Consider the following 21,805-nt stretch of genomic DNA (forward strand, 5'->3'; position numbering starts at 1 on the left):
AAATTTGGTTTTCTCTTAAAAAACAATTTTATCAATATTAAACACTGCAGAACTCACTCCCATCTTGTTGGGTTTCATACCTTTCCCACTAAAAGCACCATGTTCAAGCCATTAGCATTTCTGACACGTTTAAGATGACAAAAATAAAACTTTTGCTCCGTCACTTACCATCTCCACATCCTGTGTGGAATTAACTTCCATTCCCAAAACTATAATGTTAATTATGATACTATCTACACTCCAGAGTACAGACGAAGCAGCATTTAAGTTACATGATTAAAATGGAGTTTGTCTCAGTGCCCTTAAGGTTAACTGAAAACTTACCACTATTTTTAACTCTGCTTTTTAACTGAGTAGAACTCCTCCTCTTATTCTTCGATTTAGGTGTTTTATCTTTAGATGCCAAGCTGGCCTGGGCTGATGCTTTTCTAGATTTAAATGTTTTAGTCACAGTAGTTGGATCCACTGGATCAGGCATACTACTAAAACTCTCCAAAGATTCCTCATCAAATTCTCTTCTCCTCCGGCTGGTATCAGACTGACTTTTATGATTACCAGATGCCGTATTTTGTACTGAAACCGCAAACCCTGCCTTCAGGAATGACTGTTTTTCTTTTCTTCTTTCCTGGCTGTCATCTAGCCAAACTGCTCTGTTTTCCATTTCCTCTTCAGGTTGTCTCTGACTCCTTATGAGAAAGAAAAGTTATAAAATACATATTACAACAAAGCTCGTTGGGGAAGAAACTGTGAATGCTATCAGACAAATAAATTATAGGTTCATCCATGATTTGAGGAATACCTATACAGTTACCCAATAGCCAACAACTGTAAGGTGCTGCTGCAGAATTAGCAACATTTAAAAAAATGGAAGAGAGTTACAGGCATTAGAAGAAATTCACATTACCCACTGACTATCATGCAGAGATATATATTTCAGATTTATGGTTGTATAATCATATGGTGTCTTTTTAAAAAAAAAAATCAGTGCAACAACATATTGTTCTGAAGAACATAAAGATGGCCGTACTGGCAGACAGATTGTCCATCTAGCTCAGTATCCTGTTTTCTGGCAGTTGCCGGTGCCACATGCTTCAGAGGGCATAAACAGAATTGGACAATTTATCTAGTGATCTATCCCACTGTCCAGTCCTAGTTTCTAGCAGTCCAAGGTTTAGGGCCACCCAAAGCATGGGATTGCGTCCCTGCCCATCTTGGCTAATAGCTATTGATAGATGTATCCTCCATGAATTTATCCAATTCTTTTCTGAACCCATTTATACTTTTGGCTTTCACAACATCCCCTGACAATTTAAAGTATTAAGTGCAGCTCAGATTCATGTTCCTTTCTATTTTCCTCAGTAGGATTTGACTTCCAATTTTTAAAAGAAGTCTTTTTGTCTCTAATGGCCTTTTATGTTCTGTTGTTTAGCCATGGTCCCGTTACCTCCTCCTTTTTTTTTTTTTTTTTTTTTAATTTGGGATATAGATGTAGTTTGAGCCTCCATTGTTTTTAAAAAGTTTCCATTCAGCTTGCAGACATTTCACTCTTGGGATTGTTCCTTTTAATTGCCATTTAACTACTTTCCTCATTTTTGTTTAGTTCCTCTTTATGAAGTTAAATGTTACTGTGATGGGTTTCTTTGGTATTTTCCCCCTACAAGGTTGCTAAGTTTAATTACATTATGGTTGCTACTGCCAAGTGGTTCAGCTCATGGACCAGCTCCTGTGCGCCACTTAGGACTAAATTAAGAATTGCCTCTCCTCTTGTGAGTTTCAGGACTAGATGCTCCAAGAAGCAGTGATTAATGGGAATAATATATCCCCCTCTGCAGGATGTCCTCTAGCACAACATTATGTGACTGTATGGCAACAGAACATATCTCATCTACTCATTAAAATACATATCTTTCAATATTTATAAAACTTGGGTATATTTTTTCAAAATATAAAACCTGTAATAGCATTCAGCAAACACTGTGCCTAACTATACCCAGGGTATCTTTCACACACACCAAAAATTGTAAATTAAGAACACACTTTTCTGTCAACAGAAGATAGTCATAACATAGGTAGAGAAGAGCAAATTACAATGAGGATTGTTCACCCTTTAATTCAATTCTTTACCTTCCAAGTAGAAGCTCCAATACACTGATGGGTCCCAAAACCAAATTACAAGTAAAGAATGATTTAAGGAGAATTCCACCATAAATAGTTAAAATACCTTTGTTTCTCTGCTCCAATAGAGGAACTGCTTTCAAAGGGCTTTGGAAATGCCATGTATTCAGTTTTTCCAGAAGTGTTATGATCTAGGGGTTGCTGCTGCGGCTGCTCACTGTTGTGTGGGGTAACATTGTGCGCGAAATCTCCAAAACCAGAGGGAAACATAGGGTTGAAGTTCATACCTGTGAGGGTAAATTAAAGCTAATCAGAAGACATACCACATGGGGGGGAAAAATGTGACACCACACGTTAGTTTTATCATTCATGCAATGTTCTAGTAAATATTTTTAAAATGTTCCTTCCCCTATGGTTTTCACATACCAAAAAAAACGAAAAAAACAAACAAACAAGAAAAACCACAGTAGTTGATTTTAAACTGTTGTGATACTGAGGCCTTGTCTTAATTTGTCCCAATTTCAACCATCTCTGAGCAGCAATCACTGTAGATGCACAAGTGCAACCCATAGTTTACCCAGGGAAATCTGCCATTTGCACAGTGTAGCTTTTTACCCAGATTTCAAGCAGGGATAAGTTCTGCCAGTGCAAGTAGCAACTTTGCCTGTCTACACTAAGGGTTTGTACTGGTGTAACTGCTTAGTAACATATAATGTCTGTTTGGTGGCAGTCTCAATCCAAAACAAGCATTGGCAGTCTCATTAGAGCAGTCAAGTAATGAACATGTTCACTCTCCCCACAAAGGCAGCCCTTCTTCAGAAGAGTGTTACTGCACAATGGCTGGAGCTTGTGTAGAAACTTCTTTTAACATTCCGCATCCTATACCTGACCTATACATAGGAGGATTTCAAACATCACTGCTGTAATCTGGCATGTTTCACCAGCACTAAATTCACTTTTTTCCCCCCAATGCCAGCTAGAAGCCATGCCCTCCACATGGAGATCAAAATATGTACGCCATCTCTTGGCATCAGATGTTGATGCCCATCTGTTTGGATAGCCTGGGCTCACTTACAAGTTGTTCGGACCATTTCATTAGGCAATATGATCTGAGAAACATATGGAGAAAAGAAGGTAAAGCAGGCCTCCAGCAGCTGAGGTTAATTGGTTTGTAGAGGGAAAACAGTAAAAATACTATTTTAACCATGAGAACCCATTTACCAAAGTCTAACAAAGCAAAAGATTTATATAACTTGTACACCAAAACTTTGCATTTAGTCATTTCTTTCTCTTTACATTTCCAGAAATACCTACCTGGTGCAAAAGAAGAAAAATTAGTAAATCCAGGTATGTTAAATAGATTCATAGGTTGAGGAGGAAAACTGAAAGGACAAAATACTGTAGGAGATGGAGGTGGTGGCGCACTGCTGCCTCTTTCCTTTCTTTGTGGATTCTGCTGCTGCTGCTGTTCTTGTTGGTACATAAGATCATTTAACATCTGCTTCAACCTATGAAATACAGAAAAGTTTCTTCTGAAGAGAAAGGTATGTTACAAAAATGATACATAGTACAAAGTTTCATTTATTTCAAATACATGTAATTTCAAAAAGACCATAACAAACTGGCTTTTCCCCCCACAATACAGCAATTTTGAATGAATTACACAGTCCATATACAGGAAGCCTAACAACTAAAGCAACATGGAAATCATATAGATTTGCATCTACCTATTAACAGACAACCATGGGTATAGAGTAGGCCAAATTCCCACATAAGCTGATATTAATGAAACAAAGCATTTTCAGGGAAAATTTGCTAAACCTGTTTTCTTTCATAATTTCAATGTACTGAATTTGAAAATTGTTACTAAGCCGAGTTTTGAACTTGAAGGTAAGTAAAATACAAGAGAGAAAATGGCTACCATTTGAAACTTAAAATAAAGTAAAGGAGAGATACTAAATATTGAATATGTTCCTAATTTGGAATACCATACTATCAGAAAATACAGGGAGTGATCTCTGTAGAAGATTATACTCTCTGCTTCCTCTAGTCACATGATGATATGCACTTCAATTTTGTTGGTTCTGCAGTAAGGACATTTAAGATTAAGTAAACTAACTACTTTTCAGGTATTTTTGATATGTTAAGGAATTAAATGCATTGCTATCCATTACACAAAGTATCATGCACAACACAGTATGATAAATTATTTCCGTAAATTCTCTTTCAAAAATATAAAATTATTGTTAGCTAATTATCAAGCCCCTAACCAGTAACCTAACTAATGCTGACTTTTGCTTACAGTGTGAGAGTTCTTAGTACTGATTTGGATAACAATGCCATGGCATAAGTGATATACTGGTAAATATTTATTTGTTATTTGTTCAACGTTCATGTGACAATTAATTGCATTATTATGGTCATGTATTCCTTAGAGAAAACATGGAGGCAGTCCTGAACCTGACACATTTCTCAACAGTATCTTAGGAAAAATACATTATTTGCCAACAAGTGAAAAAGGAAATTTTGCTTCTAGCTAACAGATTGGCTACAATACAGGAGGCAACCAATGCAAGACAGAAACTCAGATTTCCAGAATAGGGATGCAATTGATAAAATTCTAAACAACTCTTCAATCTGAACGCAGGTAATCATTACTTTGGCATATAAACTGTTATGCAACATGCACAGATTAAGGGGGGGGGAAGATAGCTCAGTGGTTTGAGCATTGGCCTGCTAAACCCAGGGTTGTGAGTTCAATCCTTGAGGGGGCCACTTAGGGATCTGGGGAAAAAATCTGTCTGGGGATTGGTCCTGCTTTGAGCAGGGGGTTGGACTAGATGACCTCCTGAGGTCCCTTCCAACCCTGATATTCTATGATTCGATTCTATGATTCTAAAATTAGCAGACTTCATAAATCCATTGAAGCTACCAGTAAAGGGTGAACTGCAAACCCAATCACCAAAACCTCAACAGTGTTTCAGAGCAAGGTCCCCCCAGAGTGAACTGGAGTCTTTGCATTTTCTGCCAGGATTGAAGTTCCATAACATTCAAAATAAACAAACATATAGTTAAGGCAGAAGAGTATGAACACTAGTTCAATGTACGTGTAAATGGTGTTAAGTGACCTTATAGCCTCAGAAGGGAAATATCACCTTAACTGCTATAAGCATTTCTCGAGAAAAGTAACAAAAACTAAGCATGACTCAGAGTGGTCCTGACTTGACAATGGTCTCGCTTAGTAATGGAGTTAAAACATTGTGCCCCAAAACGATGTGTTCTGGAACTTTCACAGGCATGGACTTTTTACTGTTTTCTCTCAAATGAAGTTGTTGAAGAGGTCCGACATTCATTTATATGTTGTATAGCAACCTTCACAGAAAAAAATTCTACTATTGATGGTATTTACAAATTCATTGTCTTAGGTGATCAATCCGCTTCTAAGAGACAAACACTATTTGTGCTTGTCAAATTTTGTCACATCCCTCAGTAAAGCAGAAGAAAATGTATCAACCATTCCATTTTTCAAGACTGAGCTGGAAAATGAATCTCTCTCAATGGTACATGTAGCACTGAAATTACGCTTAGATATACTTGCTCATCCTGGATGCGATGGGTTAAACACCAGTGAGGAAGAGGCACTAGCCTGTGTCCCAAACAGCATATAAATGTTTTTGCAACTCAACTTGGCTGGCCAGTCTACTCTTGAGTTAGGGGAAGCTGAAGAAGGTGGTGGTGGTGGTGATGATAAGGAGGGAGGACACAGAAGAGAACATTGCAGAAGAATGTGAAGATGAGAAACAGGAATCACATGAACAGTCCAGGCCATTAAATATTGCACATTTCATCTACAGTGTAAGTGGAGGTAAGAAGTGGACACCCAAACATGTTAGCCTTGGAAGTATACTTCATCAGGCAACAAGAACAAAAAATCTTGTCCAGATGTTTCACAACACTGGGCATTGCATTAGCTGCAAGGATGTACTTTGAGTTGACACAGCACTGGCCAAGAGCACTCTAATGTCAATGAATGAGGATGAAACAGTGATCCCATCAAAAACTTGGTTAAAAGAAGATTTACCCATATCACTGCAGATAACATTGATAAAATAAGCACACACTTGATGGGCAAAACACATTACATACCACACAGTATGCAGCCTGGCAGAGGCAACCCGCATCAGATCTGATACTGCAGGACACCAAGCCAATAAATCATGCTACTTTAAATGTTCCAGATGCAATACACCATTTTTCCTGCTAATATCACAGCAGAACCAAAATCCAATGAAGATGTCCTAGCAGAATGATTTAGTGAATACATAAAAGATTGCCAGTCAGCTTTGAAAGCACAAGCACAAGATATATTATTTCCCCTCAAACATCAATTTGAAAATCCAAAATCAGACTGGATACATTTTAATGAAAAGCACAGTAACAGCAATTCTCCATTAAACTACATACAGCTAGATGCCTATCTTTCAGTCAACCAGCTCATGAAGCTGATACATTGAATCTTGTCATGAAAAGACTTGCACAAGTCACAGATCATCAACAGAAACATGTTGATGTTTGTTGATCAAGCACTCTTCCTTGTGCTGATGGAGCTAAAATGGACTGTACAAGAATATAAAGATATCCTGATACTATGCTTAGGAGGTCTACACCTATCAATGAACTTCCTAAGATTGCTGGGGCAGCATACACAGGATTCTGAATTGTTAAGAGTGTGGACAGAAAGTGAAATATTAGGTAGACAAACAACAGAACTGGTAAAAATTATGCAAAAAGCCACTCATGGTTATAAGCTCACTATAGGCAATGTGGGGAACTGCTATTATGACAACTTCTGAGCTATCTACAGCCACATGACAAGAAACTCAAAGAAAAGTTCCTGGATTTGGAAAAATTTGATGCTGCGGAAGATTACAACAACTTAGTGCCCATTCAGTCATCAGCAAGTTTCCGTGACCAGGTGGCATTTGCACTGAACTGTACAGACAACATCACAATTTTACGTACATGGATATGGTGTGTATCCTTCTACTCTTCATCAGAATGAAATTTGGGACCTCCATCTATATGTGCCTTCAAAAGAAGGCTTCTATTTTTTTCACTAATACAACCACACAAATTATGCTCAATGGGGATTCGTGTACTTAGCAGAAATGAACCAGCTCCCTCTGGAGGTACTTGAAAAGCTCCATAGAGACAACTGGGTTATGAAAGTTTCCAACCACAGATTCAGTCAGGTAGATCCGGACCACTCCAAAGAGTGACTGCCACTGTTAAAAGAGGAGGAGGAGGAATTACAGGTATCACAAGAAGGGCCTCAGGACTCAGCAGATGGGCTCTCTCCTATAATCTACATGCCCAAAGTGCAACCCAAACCAGAAAATTATTACGTCTTGGACTAGATGATCAAATTACTTGCCAGGAATTCACACCAACACAAAAGCAATATGATCATGTTGATTATATGTCCATGACACTTCAAAGATTCAAATTATTCACTAGTGAAACAGCCAACACACTAAAAAACATTGCAATGAAGGATGTGGCTACAGAAGTGATTTAGGGAGCTCTGCTGAATGCAGAAATATTTGGTCAGGAGCAACTGAATACTTTGGTTCAGGAAAGGCTCATAACACCAAAGGAAAGAAGTACAATATAAATGCTTCCTACAGAAATGGAAGGGTTTTTTCATTCATTGTAGGAACTTCACCTCCCAAAGTGACGGTAGCTAGCTCAACGGACACATTCATCTGTCGACGTAGCTGCATACACACGGAGGATTAGGTTGGCATAGCTATGGCGCTCAGGGTTGTGAATTTTTCTACTACTGAGTGCGTAGTTATGTCAACCTAACTTTTACATTCAGACGAGGCATCAGTTTGATTTATTTAAAATATTTATCAGTGAACTAAGCTTTTCGTTACTTCTGAATAATTTCAATACAAGTATTAGCAAAAGTCTTTCACAAATACAGGATAAATAGCATACCTTTGAACATTATTCTGTTGCCATGTCAGCTGAGAATAGCATTGGTTTAACTGGTGCATTATAAGGTGCACTTGTGGAGATGCAACATTACTGGGCATCACACTATAAGGGCCCGTAAGCAGAGTCTGTAGTAGACAAGAGAGGGTCTGTGGAAAGAAGGAAATGCTGGTCACCAAAACTTTTGAAATCAGAGATGAATTATTCCTGAAAGATTTAGAGGAAAGAACACCACCACTACAATATATGCCATATAGAGTAATAAGATACCAGAATAAGTGCTTTTGACATTTACCTGCTGATCCTGCATCAAGGTCTGACAAATACGGACACTAAATTCAAGCTGTTTCTTTAACTGGTTAATCTGCTCTTGCCATTGTTCCTTCTCCTCCACATAAGAGAGTTCAGACATCCACTTAAGGTTTTCTTGCCGCCGCATGCTAATATTCTGTTGTTGTCTTGTCTTAGCCAATGGACGGTAATTCCCATCTGCTGAAAGAGGGCGGCGATTCTTCCATCTGGGGAAAAGGGAGTGTCAGATTTCTTGAAAGTCAAACTAACTTTGTAAGAGAAGAAAGTTGAAATTTGCAAAGAGTCCATAGTTTCAGTCAATGTTTCCGTTCTAGGTAAATTATTAACAATTAATTAATACCACCAACACTTTTTGGCAAGAGCAATTTCAGTTTCTTATTCCCAAGAAACTTACCCATTGGCACAAAACAAAACAAAAAAAACTAACTTAAATTCAGTATGAGTTGGAGAACTGGCTGATGTTTTGAGATTGAGATTGACATCTAGGAATTCAGTATCTTCTGTTGCAGCTCTTCTTTTCTTACATCTCATATGGCAAGCCTACCTTGTGAGTAAAGAATTTATCCTTCTAATTTCTATATATACACTCACATGCTTTTATAGCTTATTCATTGTAGGACAGCATGGGAGCCAAATAGAATATTTGCTGGGGTCATATTGGTGGCATTGTAAAATCATGCAAAACTGAACAAGTGTGCTCAGCAAGAGTATGGGATAAAGCCCCAGTCTGTACTAAAGATGCAACTGTATATGACAACTATTAATATACCACCCTCCACAAATGGGTTTGAACAAATGGCCAACCAGTGGAGTGTTTCCATCACTAAGATCAGCTACTACCCCATGGGGCTACAGAGTAACTAATGTTATATCTATCTTTAAAAAAAGTTGATAAAGATGATCTTGGGAATTATAGACCTATAAAGCTTTCTTAAGTACCAGGAAAATTAGTAGAAGTTATAATTAAAAACAGAACCATAAAATATCTACACAAACATGCTATGATAGGGCACAGCTTCTGTAAAGGGAAATCATTCCTCTAATCCAGGGGTCAGCAACCTTCAGCACACGGCCCGTCATTGTAATCCGCTGATGGGCCACGAGACATTTTGTTTACATTGACCATTCGCAGGCACGGTGCACTTGCAGCTCCCAGTGGCGTGGTTCGCCGTTTCCGGCCAATGGGAGCTGCAGGAAGCGGCGGGCCGCAGGGACATGCTGGCCACCACTTCCCGCAGCTCCCATTGGCCGGTAAAGGTAAACCGCGGCCACTGGGAGCTGCAGGGGGCCATGCCTGCGAATGATTAACGTAAACAAAACGTCTCGTGGCCCGCCTTCAGATTACTCAGATGGGCCATGTGCCAAAGGTTGCCAACCCTTGCTCTAATCTATTAGAATTCTTTGAATAGGTCAACAAAACAGAGGAAGGCAAGCTGGGTGATATGATTTATTTTGACGTTCAAAAAGCCTTTGAAAAAGTCCCTTAGCAAGAGACTATGAAGGAAACTAATTAGTCATGTAGCAAGACAAGGTACTGCCATGGATTAGAAACTGGCTAAGAGACAACCAATCAAAAAAAATTAATCAGAAATAAATGGTTAATTTTCAACATGGCAGAAGTTAACTGTCAGGTGCCCCCAAATGTTCCATGCTAAAACTGATGTTTAATGAAAAACGTGTTGAACAATGGAGGTGGCAAAATTTGCAGACCAGATCAAATTATTTAGATTCGTCAAGACTAGTAGAGACTAAGGAACATCAGCTTGATAGCAGATGAAATCCACTGTTGATTATGCAAGTTGGAAGGAATAATTTGAACTACTCACACTGCATATAGCTAGTTTAGAACCTAGTTATAACCTCTTGACAAAAAAAGATTTGGTTAAATGCCGCACTTGACAGCTCAGTGAAAACCTCTGTCTTCTTCCACTATTGCTGTGTAGAATTTTATCAGCTCTGTCTGTAGAAAAAGTGCAATACCATTTTATAAAACTTACCCTAATATCAGACCAATATTAAATAAAGCAACTAACCTATCTTTATTTTCTTTAACACAATATGTACTTTGATCATTGTTATGGGGATACATGGAGAAATTGTCATTAGAACTGGACTCTTGTTCTTCCTCTTCCTCCTCCTCTTCTGCCTGAACAAGTCCATCAGAAAGATAACCATCTCCATCTCCATCCTCTTCATCTAGCGCACACTGGGTAGAACCTCCCCATGTTGCCACTGTTCTAGTGAACATTAGACATTAAAAGATACAGTCAATCTGCCATTAACAAAGGATAACAGCTACAATCAGAATACTAATAATAGTAAATTTACAAATTTTATATGCCAATTATATCTACAAGTTGCATCAAAATGAACTTCGCAAACCTCTTACCAATGCAGAGACTGTCAACTAATTTAAAAAGAACTAATTGTGTTTGAACTTTGTAACTTACATTGTTAACACCTAACATTAGAGAGGCTTATCTAAGAATCCAAACAAATTGAAATGGCCAGAAGGGACCATTGTGATCATCTACATGTATTACAGAGACCATAAGACTTCCCTGAGTTAACTCTTGTTTGAATTATAGCATATCTTTTAGAAAAACACCCAGTGTTGATTTAACACTTGAAAAGAAGCTATTCTTTCAAGCTGGAATCAAACCAACAACTTAAGGATATCTTTCCAAACAAGATAAGAGTCCTGCCAGTTGAGCTATTGAAGGCCAACCTAGTATTTTAAGCATTTGACGGCATTTTTCATATAGCCCTTTTTCCTTGTTTATATGGGTTTTCCCCCAGTAATGGGGAAAAAGAGAAAAAGCATTTTGAAAAATATATCATCAACCCCCCAACAAAATGGGAAAAGCTCATAGGCAAGTGGGTACCTCAGAAAACTTTTAGGTAATGTTTTGAAAGTGACTAGATATAAATTTCCAGTATGCCTTTAAAACTAAGAAAATATAATTTACTACTTTTTCTCCTAAACACTGGATGTGGAATTTTGTTCAAAGTAAACACAATAAAAACAGGAGTACTTGTGGCACCTTAGAGACTAACAAATTTATTAGAGCATAAGCTTTCGTGGACTACAGCCCACTTCAAGCTTATGCTCTAATAAATTTGTTAGTCTCTAAAGTGCCACAAGTACTCCTGTTCTTTTTGCGGATACAGACTAACACGGCTGCTACTCTGAAACCTGACAATAAAAACAGTCTCTTACTAATTTATTTTTAAATTGAGTACCTCTGTGACTTTGTTCACAACAAATGTTTAATATACAGTAAATGATTCCAGACTCCAAAGGTAAGACCATATAAAGCAGGAGGGGTGTGAGTCATGCTCTTACTTTTCCATCCTACTTTGCTGTGGAGTACATTGGGTCTCTGATCCATCACTTTTAACAGATGCAGCAACAGTAGATGTGGTTTCTGCCAGATCTCTTCTCCTCTGATGTTCAGCCATTAAAGCTTCAAGCTGCTTTCTTCTCTGTCGTAACTCTTCCCTTAAAATCTCATGCCTACGCATCTCAGACCATAGCTATTTGAAATAAAATAGTTTAATCCTTCTGTTTCATTTTACAAATTTAACTATATTCAAAACCATTAAACTAACAAATTAGGCAAAGCTAAACATTTTCAAAATTAATTTGATGTGACTATATAGCAGAACAAGCAAAATGAAGAAAAAATCCTAAATTACAACCTGACACACCTATGATCTAAGTTTCAGCATTTGTGTTATGTCAATAAAAGTGAGGCTAATAAAATAATGGTTCTCCTGTAATATTAAAAGGTGATGAGGACTGGGGCCACATTGTGCAAAGGGCTGCAAAAACTCATAGAAAATAGTCTTTGTCCTGAACACCTTAAAATCTGAAAAGATAATTAACATAAGAAAGTGGGGAGAGAAGAATCCAATCAAATTGTTTATATTAATACTCTATAAGAGCAATGATAGTGTATAATCTCCATTTATCACTCAAGCTAACTATCATTAACTAGCTGATTTCTTACAGATCAGAAAGCAGGTTGAGAATAGCACACTTCCACCTTAACTGAATTGGCTCGTTAGCACTTGCCTTACCAAGTGGGGGGTAACTCCTATCTTTTCATGTGCTGTGTATTTATACCTGCCTCTGTATTTTCCACTCTATGCATCCGATGAAGTGGGTTTTAGCCCATGAAAGCTTATGCCCAAATAAATTGGTTAGTCTCTACGGTGCCACAAGGACTCTTCGTTTTTTCATGAGCATAGGAAGCATGAATGAAGGGACAGATGTTTCTGCAAGAAGCTGTGGCCCTAGCCTCTCCCCTGGTAATACAAGGACAGGTCCCCACTCCTCTCAGTTCCTTCACACAAAATGTCCAGAGTACAAACACCAATCCAGAAGGGAAGGAGGGTGGGTTGTGGAATACACATCTGCATCACCAATATACAGAGGACCAAGTGGCAACCCTGCAAATGTCAAATATAGGTATATGTCAGTCCCAGGACATTAGAGAGACACAGTGGGTGAGGTAATATCTATTATTGGACCAATTTCTGTGGGTGAGAGAGAAACTCTGTGTAGGCTCGTCTTTCTCCCCAACAGAAGTTGGTCTAATAAAAGATATTACCTCACCCACCTTCTTTCTCCAATATCTGAACGTTGCTTAGAAATGCCACCGAGGTTGCCTGGGTCCTCATGGAAAGAGCTTGCACCCGTTGAGGGGGCACAGTCTGAGCTACTTTGTATGCTGTCAGGATACAGAAAGTTATCCACCTGGAAATCACTTGTGAAGAGAGATCGTTTGCTTCTTCATTTGGTCCGCATATGAAACAAACAGATGAGATGAAGAATGGAAAGGTTTAGTCCTATCCAGATAAAAAGCTAAACAATCGCTTGACATACAATATGTGAAAATGCTGCTCATTGGGTTGAATGCAGCTTAGGGAAGAAACCTGGTAGATATGTAACTTGGTTTGAAAGAAACGGAGAAACCAAATTTAGATAAAAACTTAGAATGCAGCTGCAAAGTTACTTTGTCTTTGGAAAATTGTATGTAAGGAGGCTCTGTCATCAAAAGTCTGCACTCTCACACACTCCTTCCAGATGTTTTTTGTCACAAGGGAAGCAGTTTTCTGACACAGAAGGGAGAAAGAAGAAGTTGCCAGGGGCTTGAATGGCGGTCTCATAAGAGCTGCTAAGACAGCATCAAGGTCACACAAAGGGGACTAGTTCTTTAACCAGTGGATGGAGACAAGTGACTCCTTTCAAGGAGCTCGCTTCCATGGAGTTCAAACACACTGATTTTCCATGGATAGGTCAATGAAACGCAGAAATCACTACCAGGTGCACTCTCAACAAATTAAGTGCAAGACCAGAAGACTGAAGGTGTAAGCAGGTACGCCCAGATGTCCTGGATACAAGCCATTTTCGGTTGAATTCCCCAGGCTAACGAGGAGGTCGGAGAGCTAACATTGTCTTGGCCACAGTGGAGCAATGAGAATGAGGTTGGCATGATCCAATTTCAGCTTGAAAATTGGAAGAAAAGCATACAGGAGTGCAGATTCCCAGCTCAGGGAAAAGAATTGGTCACGGAGCCTGGACTGAGACCCCCTTGAGAGCAAAAGAGATGATTGTCGAGATGCCCCAAACCATAAAGATGGATTGCTGAACACTGGGCTTCAGAAACCACTCATGATTCAGGGAGAAATTTCTGCTGAGGTGATCCACCAGGTGCTTCTAGAACCCAGGTAAATGATCAGTAACAGGGTAATGTTTTCTCCAATGCAAAACTGCAAGAGCTTGATGACCTCCTGACATAGCAGGTTGGAGCATGCTCCCTCCTTTCTGTTCACGTAATACTTCACAGTGGTATTGTCAGTAAGGATGTGCATCGCCGAGTCCCCGATGTGATCTTGAAGGGCCTGATTGGCACTGCAGATCGTACAAAGCTCCAGGACACTGATATGCAGAGAAAAGTTTCCTATTCTGATCACAGGCCTTTCAGCAACCCCAGATGCACTCCCCAACCTACTAAGGAGGCATCGGTGGGGACTTAGCAAAGGAAATGCCCTGGCACACATTGCCCTGAGCAACTCACCACCATAAGGACTCCAGGATCGGCAGAGGAAGTTGGACTGGTCCATCCAAGGATTCAGATGACAAACCAACTTTAGCCACGTTTGAAGAGGATGAAGGTGCAACCTGGCATATTGGATTACTTTTTTGCATGCAGCCACATGGCCTAGCAACCTCAGGCATACGCAGACTACTGTTGAGGGTTGAGTTCCCTGCAGCTCCAGAGATAGGTGGCAAATCGCCTGGAATCGGTCAGTCAGTAGTAACACTCTTGAACTCAGAGTCTAATAGGGCCCCAATGAACTCGATTCTTTGAGTTGGAACCAGTGTTGACTTCCCGCTGTTAAGGATGAGACTTAGATGATCAAGTAAGTGTAGAATGAACTGAACATGAGAGAGGACTTTTTCTCGGGACTTGCTACTCAGTAACTAATCATCCAGATACAAGAAGATACGAGTTCTCTTCCTGAGGTATGCTGTCATTACAATCATGCACTTGTTAATATGCCAGACGGGAGTGGAAGACAGACCAAAAGGAAGCATGGTATACTGACAGTGCTCGTTCGCCATGACAAACAATAGAAATCCCCTGTGGCTTGGGAGCACTGCTACATGGAAATAAGCATCCTGAAGGTCCAGCAAACCAGTTGCAATTTAACACGGGGAGGATAGTTGCTAAGGTGACCAGATGAAATCCCATGTATCTGACGTATTTGTTGAAGTCTCAGAGGACATGACTCATCCCTCAAGGGAGTAGAATCCCTGTCCCCAATGTTGCAGTGAAACCTTCACCACAGCCCCCAGAGCCAGTAGAGACTGAACCTGCTCCAGGAGTTATGTCTTGTGAGAGGGGTCCCTGAAGAGGGATGGAGGAGGAACTGTATGGCACAACCCTGGGTAACTGAATCCCAAACACTTAAAAAAAAAAAAAAAAAAAAAAAAAAAGAGCCAGCCTTTTCCCTGAGAGAACAAAGAAGGACTGCTGCTTGGGACATACAAGTCAAAATGGGCACTTGCTGGATCCCAGGGGAGGAAAAGCCAGTCATGTTCAGAGAGCAATGCCTGCTGGTTCGCAATGCACATCTGCCAGGAAGAGGAGGTATAAATCTTCCTCCCCATGAAGTCCATCCCCTCCTAGACTCTGTCTTTAGTACAGATTTATATCTTCACTGTCATTTACTGTGGTTACCACAACAGAGTTAGGGGCTGGGTGGGAGCAGAAACCTTCAAAACCCAACATTTCTCTGCATACTTTGTCATGAGAGGCTATGAAGTGGGAGTATTCCAGAGTCTCTTTCCTGGCTCCAAGACAGCCTCATTTATCAGGTTGGCTATTCTCCCTGGAGCTGATTGGAGAATATCCAGCAGCTTATGCTTATTCTCCTGCATAAATTAAGCCTGGATGCCTAATGTAGCAGCCATACACCTAAAGTGGTCCGGATATGCCTTCAAGAGCCTGGCATGGCAGAGCTGTCCAGAGATGAAGAAGAAAGCACCAATGACAGGTCCTTTCTTGACACACACCCCAGTTGGGACTGGAGGCCCAGAGGGATGGGCTCAGTCTCGCCTGTAGCTGGTTCGGGAATGGAAGCCACCCACGGGATCAATGATCTAGTTTTGCAGCAGGTTGAAGAATGGGACCTGAAAGACCGATGAGAGTCCCAAGGATTTGAAGGAGGCCACTGGAGAAATGGATATGACATTGGTGATCAGTAGGCACTGGGCCAAGAGCCCCCTCTTAACTGCAGAAATGATGCCAACTTCAGTACTGATGGTGATCCAAGGACAGTCTCTGGCGCCTATCAGGCAATGACAAAGGGGAGGACGACCCGAACCTGCATCTCGAGGAGTCGCATAGATTCTCTGTGACAATGGAACCAGGCACAACAGAACAAACAAATGACCAGACTCATCTGAAGAAACATAGAAACAGCATCAATGCCAAAAAAGAATGGGGAATCTGCACCAAGCTAGACACTCTCCCACCTGGTACCGGAAGAGGCGCCAGCACCAAGGCCAAGGAACAAGGCCAAAGGGGCCATCAGCATTGTGGGGGCCTTTGGTGCCAGGCACAGCACTGGCCTCAGTTCCACAGTCTGGGACCTGGGCAGCCTGAGCTGCGGTGCTGATGAACCCAGCAGCTCTACGACCCAGCCAGAATGTGCCAAGGGCATAATGGAAGATGAAGCACAGAAGCTACAGCACCTTCAAACTCCTGAACTAGTGGAGAGTCATGGACTGAGAGGGAAAGCAGGTCTGATGTCACCTGATATGCCTCCAACATGGAGACAGTCAGCACTGGTGCAGACATCATCGGTACCACACTCACTGGATGCCCCATGGCCAGAACCAGAGTTGATGATATTGGCTCTTGCTGATCTCGGCATAGTACCAAGGAGAGGTTAGATGGACCTGCTCCATTGCATGTGCCAGAAGGAATACGGTGCTGGTCAACACTCCTCTTAGAAGACGAGAAAGTCTCCCAGAACCTTGGAGTATTCCACAGTTAGTCTTATGGGACATCTTCCTCACCTCACTGAAGGAGTGAGAGCAACTCCTCTTCCTCTTGGAGGAAACACTGAGTCCAAACGTGAAGCAGCACGACTTGCTGGTTCCGATGGCAACTGCCGAGCAGACGAGGGTCTCAGTGCTGAAGTGAGCCTCTTGGCCTGTTCCAGAAGATGCTGCTTCACCCAAAAGTCTCTCGCCACCTCAGTCCTCTTTTTGAATGACTTACAAATGGAACACCATTTCTTATCATATCCCTCAGCCACAACAAGCACCTCATGTGAGGCTCACCCCCCCAACCACACCCACACCCGCACATAAGACAGGGAATGCTTGAACCTCGGTGAGGGTATCACAGGGCAGCCAACTAGTTCAACTAACACTATACTAACACTTAACTAAACCTGAGATGCTACTAGTTTTCTGAGAGTTTTTCCACTGGATTAGGAGACCAAAAATATGAGATGAAAATACCACACAAAGCTTCGACTTAAGCCACAGGCAGTGAAAAGGAACTGAGTGGGGATCAGGGTGGAGCTGTCTCTATCTAGCCAGAGGAGGGGCTAGGGCCATTAGGGTACAAATGCTGTCCTCCTGGGTACTGCTAGGCAAAGTTCTCCAGCTTTGGTGCACTGGGCACAAGTACACCTATGTGGAATACATGGCTGCATCTATTCGAAGATAGTAGGATGAAGTAATGGATATGTACGGAGGAGCAAAGTTGCGAAGGACCTTGAAATCAAGAAGAAGCTTGAATCTGATGCAGTGAAACAGGGTAGTGGAGAAATTCAAAGGGGAAGATAACATGGTTACAGCAGCCAGTAAAGGTAACTTCTGAATAATTTTGAGCAGTGTTTTGAATAGATTTGAATGAGGTGATAAAGATGTCAGGGAAGACAGATAAGGTGGTATATTATACAAAGCATAAAGGCAAGCAGACTCTGCTTTTGTTGCGAAACAGCTGAAGACCTTTCTAGGCAAAGTTTTCAACATCTTTGAAAATATTAATCTGCTTATAGAAAAGGTTATATTTTGAAGTTAAAAATCAAAAGTTACTTATGGAGTTTTAGAAATATGATCATCACTACATGCTCTTAGTGTTACACCAGTACTTTTTTTATTTTTTAGTAGAAAGAGACCCACACTGTTTATCAAAAGGCAAATTTAACTACATATATATTCGTAAGATGCTTATGTTTAACTTAGCCAAATCCCACTTTTCAAAAGATCTTGGAAACCCAGCCAAATAATTTTTAAAAATATGAGTTTAAAGCATGAGCATACAAAATGGTCACCCATAGCTGGGACAGCAAAAGCAATACCATCGTGTTATGAAAAATATTAAATGGAAAAACGAAACTGGTAAATGAAAATGTATAGTTGAAACTCACAGTGACACCTACAGTTAAGGCGGTACAAGCATTTTGTTCTAAAGGATAATTTTTAGACGCCTGTCATTTCTCTCTTTACTCTTTGTTCTGTTCTCATTTTTTGTTTCAAAGTCCTCAGTAAAAAAAATTTCAGCCATTTGAGAACAAAAACATGACAATCTCATCTTGTCTTTATAAAAAAGATTTATCAGACACTGTTAGAAGGCAAACACTATACATTTTGCAAGAATACTCCTTACGTAAGAGATTACCTTTTGATGGTTTAGGGGAAAATCTTTGATTCAGTGAAATTAAAGGATTTCTAAAAGTATTTTAGACATACATAAAGTTTCAGTTAGTTGATAAAACTAATGATCTGCCAATGTTAAATAAGCAGAGTTTGTGTGTTTACACAGGGTGAAATTATCCAGTTATAAGAGGTCAGGATGGAACAGTGGAGCTGCATTTGCGTACACGAGGCAAATCACTGGGAAACTAATTTTAAGATGCAAGCATGTGTGAAAGCGTCTTTCTGCGATGGTTTAGAAGGAAGGAGGCAGGAATATGACGAGTCTTGCCTCACTTCATATTCTACATGAACTCCCTGACTGGATGGGTTGTTCTTGGAATCCAGTTTCTGCTGAGATCATTCAATCCCTCTGGTTATAATTTCAAAATTCAAATCCTTTTTACAGCCAAATTCTGCAACATTTGCTTAAATATTTCTTGTGGCAAACACTTCTTGCTATTAAGGTTCATTGTTTGCTTTCTACAAACACACATTTAAAAAAAAAAAAGAACCAAAAAAAAAAAAGATTAACTGACTCACAAGCAAGTCAGAAATGTCAAATACCTCATTGTCCACTGTTACCGATTCTTCAGGTTCAAGAACTGGCTTGCCTGCTGCGCTACTTTCAACAGCTGGTGTTGAAGTAGCAGGTGAAACTGGTCTATTTGCTGGGCAATTCCCCAAACTAGCTGACAACTGAAAGAAAAAGAAGACTTTAAAATTAAATAAAATATATGTTACTAGAGTAAAATAGCATAGGTTAGTATTGCTTTCTGCAATGTCTACTTATTTCTTACCGTTATTGGATACGGCTATTTCCCCCTCCCACCAACTACTCATACACAACTCAATTTTAGACTTCTTGAGATATCAGCTCAAAGTTGACATATGCTATTAAGAATAGTCTCAGAACCCACATTTCCTATACTTTAACCAGCATGCAGCCAACTTACATTATGATCAATGCTATGTGTAATGTCAACTAAATCAGAAACTGTCATCACAAATGAATTTTAAAAACTCAAACCAACATTGTGTAATGTGGTAAAATGCTGGTCCCTTTAGCTCTTTTAGTAACTGTAGCATTTTCAATTGCCTGAATGAAACATATTTTTGAAAAAAGGTCAACATTTTGTTAACTTTCATTTTAAAAGAACCAGTTACCTTCACATCAAGGATTAATTCCAGATTTAGGGAAAAATTGTAGTGAAAATGAAGTAGACAAAAATTAAACTTTGCAAAGTTTGGTAAGGTGGGCTCATCTGAACATGTGTTTTAATGCAGCCAAATATAAAGTTGCCGTCACAAGATGAGCCATTACTCTGGAATGCAGGAGCTCTGAAAAGGACTTAAAGTTCATAGTAAATAAGCTAATGGCCATAAATTTCCACTGAGATTATGTAGCTAAAAGGGCAAATGCGATCCTTGCATCTATAAGCAGGAGACCATCACATAGGAGCAGGGAGGCAGAACCTAGCTCTGTATATGGCAGTACTGAGACCATTACTAAAATACTATCTCCAGTTCTGGTGTCACCACTTCTAAATGAATACTGAAAAATTTGAAAGAGTTCAGAAAGGAGCTACAAGAACAATTTGAAGTCTGAAAAACATGCCTTATATAGTGAGAGAGACTTAAGACACTCAATCTATTGAGTTTATCCAAGAGAAGTGTAGGAAATGAAATGATCATGGTCTACACTACCAGTACATATGTAGGGAAGAGATTCTGATAGTAGATGTCACTAATATAGCGGAAATAAGGCATAACGAGATTCAATGGTTGGAAGCTGAAGCTAGACAAAATGTCAGACTAGAAATAAGGTGCAAATATTTAACAGTAAGGGTAATTAACCATTGGAACATATTACATAGGAATGTGAGGATTTCTCCATCCCTTGAAGTCTAAATAAAGACTTGATATCTTTCTAGAAAGATATGCTATAGCTCATATAGAAGCTACAAGCCTAATACAGAAATAATTGAGCAAGGTTCTATGGCAAGTGTTATAAAGGAGGTCAGACTAGATGATTAGGTGATCCCTTCTAACCTTATCTATAATCTATGAATGAGTCTTACAGTGGTTTTATTGAACAAAATTCAACATGATGAGCATAAACAACTTGAAGTTCTGAATTTCAATTTTTCTACTAGAAAAACTACTGCTGTGAGCGACATTGCCTGATATTCTTGGTGTATGTCTACACTACAATAAAACACCCACAGCTGATCCGTGTCAGCAGACTTAGGCTCACAGGGCTCAGGCTATGGGACTATATAATTGCAGTGTAAACATTCAGGTTCAGACTGGAGCCTGAGCTCTGGGACCCGGGAAGGGGAGAGGGACTCAGAAACCAGGCTCCAGCCCAAATCCAAACATTTACACTGCAATTTTAATAGCCCCAGAGCCTAAGTCAACTGACATGGACCAGTCATGGATGTTTTACTGCAATGCAGACCATACCTTTGGAGTCTGTGAAGAAGTATACTCTACCTACTTGAAGGTCAGGACAAGCCTTCTGTAATGCTTGGATTTTTTCTTGAATCTCAATCAGTTTCCTTCTTTCTTCTTGAAGTTGTTTAAGTTCCCGCTGTTGCTGCTGAAGTTTAGCTTCATAGAATTTTTCTCTGTAGTAAGAGATATTAGCTGCATATTACTTAGTAAGAGATTTGATGGAATTAAATTATCTTAAAAGATCACATATACCTTGCTTTTTCATTCAGTCTCACATCTTGCTGCAATTTGTTGGTGCTAGCTCTGATGTTATTTGGTTGCTGCTTTACCTCCTCTACTTCGGCCAAAAAGAAGTCACCCACATTAGCTGTATCAGCTGTAGTTGCTTCAGGCTCTGTCTCATCATCCTGTAACAGCAGGAGTGCAGTCAGCAATATTTTTCAATTGGTACATTGACATTTTTAATCAACTATATTTTGTCAACAAATCTGGAAGCAAATCATGCTTCGGCCATATGTGCGTATAGATAGTCTATATAGCTGGAGCAACAGTTTATAGATGGAGAGTAATTTATTGGCATACTATGAACAAAAATATGACAGTTATTGAGGGACAAGAGTAGAGAAGGAATAGCCAGTGGTCACGACCCCATCTTAATGGGGTCACCAGGGCTGGCTTAGACTTGCTGGGGTC

At 39.9% G+C, this 21,805-nt stretch overlaps 1 protein-coding gene across 33 annotated transcripts in view; it reads right to left on the bottom strand.

Annotated features, from left to right (window-relative positions):
- Positions 1-21,805, bottom strand: part of PCM1 (pericentriolar material 1) — an 82,747-nt gene that overhangs the window by 23,707 nt on the left and 37,235 nt on the right. For all 33 annotated transcript variants that reach the window (XM_065597978.1, XM_042841954.2, XM_065597989.1 and 30 more), the window contains 10 exons: positions 21,365-21,519; positions 21,156-21,285; positions 19,223-19,354; positions 11,774-11,964; positions 10,461-10,664; positions 8,411-8,633; positions 8,119-8,264; positions 3,430-3,623; positions 2,222-2,402; positions 325-686 (listed from right to left, as the gene is read on the bottom strand). In XM_065597978.1, coding sequence (XP_065454050.1) covers positions 325-686; positions 2,222-2,402; positions 3,430-3,623; positions 8,119-8,264; positions 8,411-8,633; positions 10,461-10,664; positions 11,774-11,964; positions 19,223-19,354; positions 21,156-21,285; positions 21,365-21,519 — 1,918 coding nt within the window. The remainder of the gene's footprint in view (positions 1-324; positions 687-2,221; positions 2,403-3,429; positions 3,624-8,118; positions 8,265-8,410; positions 8,634-10,460; positions 10,665-11,773; positions 11,965-19,222; positions 19,355-21,155; positions 21,286-21,364; positions 21,520-21,805) is intronic.

This window comes from Chrysemys picta, chromosome 5, assembly GCF_011386835.1.
Source record: "Chrysemys picta bellii isolate R12L10 chromosome 5, ASM1138683v2, whole genome shotgun sequence".
NCBI classification, from domain to species: domain Eukaryota; kingdom Metazoa; phylum Chordata; order Testudines; family Emydidae; genus Chrysemys; species Chrysemys picta.